The following is a 6,457-nucleotide window of genomic DNA, read 5'->3' as shown; positions in this document are numbered from 1 at the left end:
AGCATCGAATATCGTGTGTATTCCACAGGTGGGGCCAGATCAGTGCTCTACATAAGTTCAGTATCACCTCCTGTGATTTAGTCTCCCTCAATTTAGCTATACAACCCCAAATGTGTTTTCTCTCTTTTCTGTTGCAGCACCCAGCTCTGATGGTTTCAGCAATCTACCCACCAATATCCCAAATTCCTCCTTTTGTTTACTGCATCATCAGTGTTTATTATTTTTTCCTAATCTCATTATATTACATTTGGATGATATTTTCCGCTTGTCGGACCATTCCTAATCTATCCTGAGTCTTCTGTATTTGAGCCAACTCAAATGAGGCACACTTTTATCATGTGTGTCTGTGTGTATGACAGCGCAGTGTGTTGGACTGTTGGCCAAATGTTTCATTTGAAAGTTTCCAACATGTTTGAAAAAATGTTTCAATATTTTACTCACAATGACAAATTAAGGAGAATCAGATCACGATCAATAAACCATCCGTTTCTAATGTTAAAAAATCAGACTTCTGGATAGTCCCAAATCTATCTTGAAAATGTTTATTACAAGATTACACTGATTGTACAATTAACATGGAATTGTTGGTTCAATCGTGGTTTCGTTTCAAACTTCATGCAAAACAATCTTGTGATTAAAAAATGTTGATTCTTTCTCTTGAATGTGATGACTCATTCTAATTCCAGTTCCACGGACGTTGGCACATAACCAAATGACCATTCTTCCATGACAAGCCATGTAAAGCTCGGGTGTCAAAGTCAAGCCCAATACAATTCTTACTCGATATTAGAAAACACCCAGCAAATAACATTTCATACTAGTTAAGTGTAGAAACCTTTCCATTTGATTCCTTTTGTAGCCAGAGATACAGAGGCTATCTGCATGCCCCTATCATTATTATGGCTGGGATCAGCTAATTCAGAATCAAACATGGATTAAATCAAATAGAGACTTTTTGCTTATTTTTATATCATTAGCTAACCAACAGTAAGGTATTTGACAAAATTGTTTTAGCAATTGATCAAGCATTCCACATCAGAATAAACCAATTTATGTAAACAGTGCTCTTACATGTATCAAAAGGTTAACAGAAAGGCTAGTTAATAAGCAACAGGCTGAAACTTCATTTAGTCTATGTCAGTAAGCATATTCTGTTTTAAAATGTAAGATTGCACAGAATTGTGGAAAATTCTTAACTCATTCTTAATTTGGAAGCTATTTTTTCACTGTCCTTAAAAAATCTTTAAAATTCAAACTGAATTTAGGGATTGTCCACAATTCTGGTGATCTTAGATTTTAAGATAAAATGATCTCAAGGCTAAGGTGAGTTCAAATACTAATAGGTATAAACTGAATGAAAGGTGCTTGGCTAATGTAACACAAGAAAGGGTTAATATTGATGGATACCACATTTTTCTAAATTGGATTTACCCAAAATTGAGACAATTTGTCTGTGCCAGAAAATATTTACTGCATATGAATCATATTGGAAAGTTTAGATTGTAACCTAATCTGCATATGCAAAGTAAGTGTATTTAATATAGTTTACAAACACATTACTCATGTTAGCAGAACTTGCAGAGATTTATAGTCACGATGATAGAGTTTGTAATTATTGTTGAAAATGTGAAAGCCTTTACAGTAATTTCAACGTATTTCTTATTCAACAATTCAAGTCATTACTTCCCTGCCTCCTATAGTTGGTCCTGTGCCTGGGCCAAAGTGGAGCCAGTTCCTCTAACTGACAGAAAACAGAGGAGCCATTGGATCAGTTCAGTCTGGTTATTAGATCATGGCAGATCTTTCAAACTCATCTCCCCATTTTCTCTGTATGTCTTCAAGCATTTGCTTTTCAAATATTATCTTTCTTTTAAATTATTACCCAACACCCATCCCTTTCACTAGACTACAAGAAATAATTGTTGGTTGTTTGAAGCATAAATGCCTACTACAATTGCAAAATGTGTCTGATGGGAGCTGGTGCATGCACACATGCACACACACCTGCACGTGTGGAAGGATTTTGTCCATCGAATCATGTGTACTTTTAAAAAGAAATAGGGCAACCTAGAAGCAAAATAATCTGACATGGGATAACTGGCATCTGTGAGTTGATGTCGATGGTCTTATTGTTCTGCAATGGGCACTGAACAGGGAATCACCGCTCACGTAGAACATTTATGTTTTGATATCTAGGGCATTCAACGCCACAAGGTTTACAAAGTACCATTGAATTTATTAGTCTCTGTTATAGTAATGACAGTGCTCATCGAGACAGTGTTTACAACTGATAAAGCTGTAACTGGTTACTTTTTTAACTACAGAAACAAAATACAAAATCGTACCGTATTGAAAACATAACTTGATTTTACACTTCATGCTATTTTAACTATAGCTTTGTGTTGTGTTCAAGGAAGCGCTGAGTGTTGTCTGCCTAACAATGTCCCTCAATAAAATCACAGAAGTGGGCAGAAAGCAACACTTCAACACAAGCACCTCAAACTAGATCAGCAGTTAATAAGTAACATTACAGGTTCACAATGTGTTCATCTGTATGTGCTTGATCCCATCTTCAAAAAAATAGATAAGGTTGTGATCAAAATTGAAATAGATGTGAGTTAAGCTGAACGGCCTTATCAAAGGCTTGAAAGTGTGCCAAAATTTCAAAGCTTACAAATATCACAGGATATTGGGAATATTATCCAATCCTCTTTTGTTGCAGTCTCAAGTCTACACCTCAGTCTGATTTTCCTCAAAGTGATTGAGTTTGTCAGCCGAAGTGCTGGTGGCCACTAATGTTGATTTGCGTAAAGCTCTCGGAGGGGATGACCCAGCAGCTGGCATCCAGCTATAGTAGTTGGAAGCATTGGTGTTTTTCTCTTTGGCTGACCTTTTGCGACGGCATAATACCAGAGCCACCACACAAACCAGGAGCAGAGTAGCTGCCACAGATCCCAAGACACAAGCCAGGAGCCATGCTTCCCCTTTATTTTTGATCATTTGGCTGGGAGCCACCGCCACAGCAGTAGGCTGTGTTCGGGTTACCATTACCATAGTAGACAGTGACCAATTTCCTTCACTGGAAGCTCTGATATTTCCACCAGTTGGTGGATTTTGTGGCTCGATGGTGGAAATGGTTTTCAATTCCAAATCAGTATTGCTCACTGAGGAGACAACACGAACCACAGGGCTGTGCCATTCACTGAAACCAGCCATTTGGTATTTTGTGGTGGCGAGATCCCAACTTTCTCTTGTAGTTTCAGAGATTTCCTCAGTGACTGTGGCAATGGGCAAGATGTTCATCGCCGGGATACAAGACACATTATCCTCATGTAGCGTGTAGCCCGCATTGCAGGAGCACTCAAAGCTTCCTTCAGTGTTGGAGCACATACCATCACAGGGATGCTCTATGCATTCGTTAATATCAAGGCAAGAATGGCCGTCTCCATGTGTAGCATAGCCGTGTCTGCAGTTACATTGATAAGAACCATCTGTGTTCTGACAACTCTGGTTACATGGACGTTCAGAGCATTCATCAACATCTTGACACACTCCACTTACCATGGTGTAACCTCCAATGCAATCACACCAAAAGCTGCCCACTGAATTGAAGCACAGTTGATCACAAGGACTATGGGCACATTCATTGGTATCCACGCAATCTTTCTTGTTCTCCGCCAGCTCGTAGCCCACCAGGCAGATGCATTCAAAGCCGGACAAGTGGCTGGTACAACCGAACTCACAAGGGTGGTCTTGGCAGGGATCGCTTGGAACGCAAGAGCGTTGGTCCTGCCCCAGCTGGTGCCCCTCACTGCACTGGCAATGGTAATCCCCATTGGGTCCATCATTGACACAGATGTGGGCACAACCCCCATTATCACTGTTACAGGCAGGAGGAGGGGTGCAGAAGGGACCATCCTTCAGCCAGTCATACACTTTGGGACTCATTTCCATGCACATAACGAAGTTCGAGCTGCTTGGGATCCCATTCTCACAGGACACCGTTGCCATTGAACCAAATGGTACCAGAGCCAGCGAAGAAGTCTTGGCGTTGAAGGGAGTAATATAGTTTACAGAACCCGGGCCACCCAGGCTGATCTTGTGGCACATCCCTTTAAAGCTGAACTTGCAAAGGTAGCCCTCCACTCCGGCATAGCAAATACTGTCGGACCATTTCAGGTCTCCCTGATTCAGAGTGCCACTGGAGTAGTAGCTGATGTAGACACATCTGTGAGCAGTGCAGGTGCTCTGGGGCTCCCTGCGCCAGTTGGAGTACTGGGACTCCTCGCCTCCCACTGTCCAGCTGAAGCCCCTGAGCGGCTTGTGCTGCTGGTAACAGTGTCTTGGCAGCAGCTGGAGCCCGATCCAAAACTTGCTCTTGTTCCCCGATGGAGCTGAGGGGAGGCTGGCCAGCAGACCCTCTATCTGAAGGGCCTCTTCTGCACTCTTCAAGCTTGCCAGGCTGCCCCCGTTGGCCTTGCAACTTTCCAGAGCTTTGTGGAAGGGCTTTCTCTCCAAGTGCACGGTGTAACAGGCGTTGCTGCTGCACAGCGTTTCTGAAGGCACCGGCAGCTTCCCCTCCACTGGCCCGGACCAGAGGTGCAAAGCCGAGAGGACAAAGTAGAGCATCCTTCCCGAGCCAACTGGTTGGTGTCTCTCCTGGAAGGAAGGTTTGGGCCAGCAAGTGGAAGGGTCTGGTCGTCCTGCAGCAGCGCCAAATTCAGAGGGAACTGTCTGCAAGGAATGCTGCAGTGTATTTTCATATCCTTTTGACCGAGTTAACTGGTCCCCATTTATCCTGTGATGTAAACTATTCTCCCACGGTATAGCACAGCTTCCAGCGGAAACAGATCCAGTCACTGGAGAGTTATGGTCTTCACATTCCATTCCCTTACTCTACTGCGTATCATTAAATACCCAAATGATGCCCTGTAAACACCTTTCATCCTTCCACGAAGATGATCCCTTCCAGTGTTTTGTTTTAGATGGCTTTCAATGATGTTCCCAGCGTTTCCCGGTGAGGTTTTGTCCAGGAACAATCGTGAAGTGGATTGATTCCCTTTTCTCACTTTTTGCAATCGCAAAGTTGCAGAGTCCACACATTCCGATGCAATTTGTTCCAACTCCTAACATCAGGCGAGCGAGCAGTCCGACGTTTTATTTATATTCTGATTGTTGCAAAAGCTTATCCAGATTGGCAACCGTGGGAAAGAAAAGTGACATTGTTAAGTGTTTAACGTGCAATTCGAGATAGATGCTGCATTCGGAATCCAGTCCCAAGCTAACCCCAGACCCTCCCCCAGGGAGCAATAGCGCTGAGAGGTCGTGGGAATGATGTGTTTCAAGTGAGCTGGAGTCCAGCAGCTGGAGTCATTTATACCTAAACATCAGGGCGCCCAAATGGGAACGTTTAAAAATAGATTTTACCTAAACACATCACATATGTTAACCGACTGTTTTTTTTTGCAAATAAGGGAAAGCGATTTTTTTTTAGAAAGAAAAAGGACACCACCAACATACATATTTGATTGCAACTAAACCTCTGCTTATTAGGGACTGGTTGAACTCCCAGAGGAATGAAATTCTATATCTAATGATGCTAAAGGCCTCAGACTTACATCAGGTCATTATTGTGACCTGAAAAGTAAAAACATACGTATCTGGGGAGCTGTAAACCACACTAAAATGTGCTTAATTCTCACAATATACTGAGTAGTTTCTGGCAATGCTGCTTAAAATAGTTTATTGTATATCTTAAAAAGATTTATCACCCACAAACCAATGTCTTCCTCTTTGTTGCTGTTTATTTTTTCAGCCACACATAATACTAATATTAGCCTTTATATCTGATACATAGCACATTTCAAGTCTCAAAGTGACGTCTCAAAGTATGATCTGTATGATCATACTGTATGATCTGTGGGCGAATGCTCTAACACACAGCATCATTGCACACATTTCCTAATTCTCTATATTCAGCATCAATAAATAAATAAGTTTCCCAATAAATTACTGAGTAATAGCAAATAAAAAGACTGACTGAATTTATGTGGATTAAATTAATCCTTAGAGACTTCCAGAAAGTCAAGGTTCTTTCTAAGTTAAAATTTCTAACAAGTTCAAAACAGAAGATAGAGTAGAAGGCTAGCTGTACTGAAGAATGATGGAGGCATGAAAACCTGATTGGAGGTGTATGTGAAGGGAGCTCTGGGAGAGGAAGGAGTGAAGCTGGGAAGCAACAACTCCTTCCAGAACCTTGGAAATGAAAGGGAGGTTGGAGATAGGGTGGTAGTTTGAGAGTAGAGATGTGTCCAGGGAGGGTTTTTTAAGGATAGGAGTGATGATGGACATTTTTAGAGGGGTGGGAATGGTGCCAGAGGACAAGGAGAGGTTTATAATGTCTGTGAGTAGGGAGGCAAGGAGGTGGAGCTGGGAGGTAAGGAGAGGGGTAGGGATG

At 42.0% G+C, this 6,457-nt stretch overlaps 1 protein-coding gene across 1 annotated transcript; it reads right to left on the bottom strand.

Moving 5' to 3' along the window:
- Positions 1-535: 535 nt before the first annotated feature.
- LOC103179294 (complement component C1q receptor-like) lies at positions 536-5,140 on the bottom strand. The gene has a single exon (XM_007894502.2). The coding sequence runs from the start codon at positions 4,885-4,887 to the stop codon at positions 2,731-2,733; it is 2,157 nt and encodes a 718-aa protein (XP_007892693.1). The 5' UTR covers positions 4,888-5,140; the 3' UTR covers positions 536-2,730.
- Positions 5,141-6,457: the final 1,317 nt, after the last annotated feature.

The sequence above is a fragment of the Callorhinchus milii genome, unplaced genomic scaffold (assembly GCF_018977255.1).
Source record: "Callorhinchus milii isolate IMCB2004 unplaced genomic scaffold, IMCB_Cmil_1.0 Scaffold3, whole genome shotgun sequence".
NCBI lineage: Eukaryota > Metazoa > Chordata > Chondrichthyes > Chimaeriformes > Callorhinchidae > Callorhinchus > Callorhinchus milii.
Note: the sequence above shows the minus strand (reverse complement) of the source record. Positions and strands in the feature narration are given on the sequence as shown.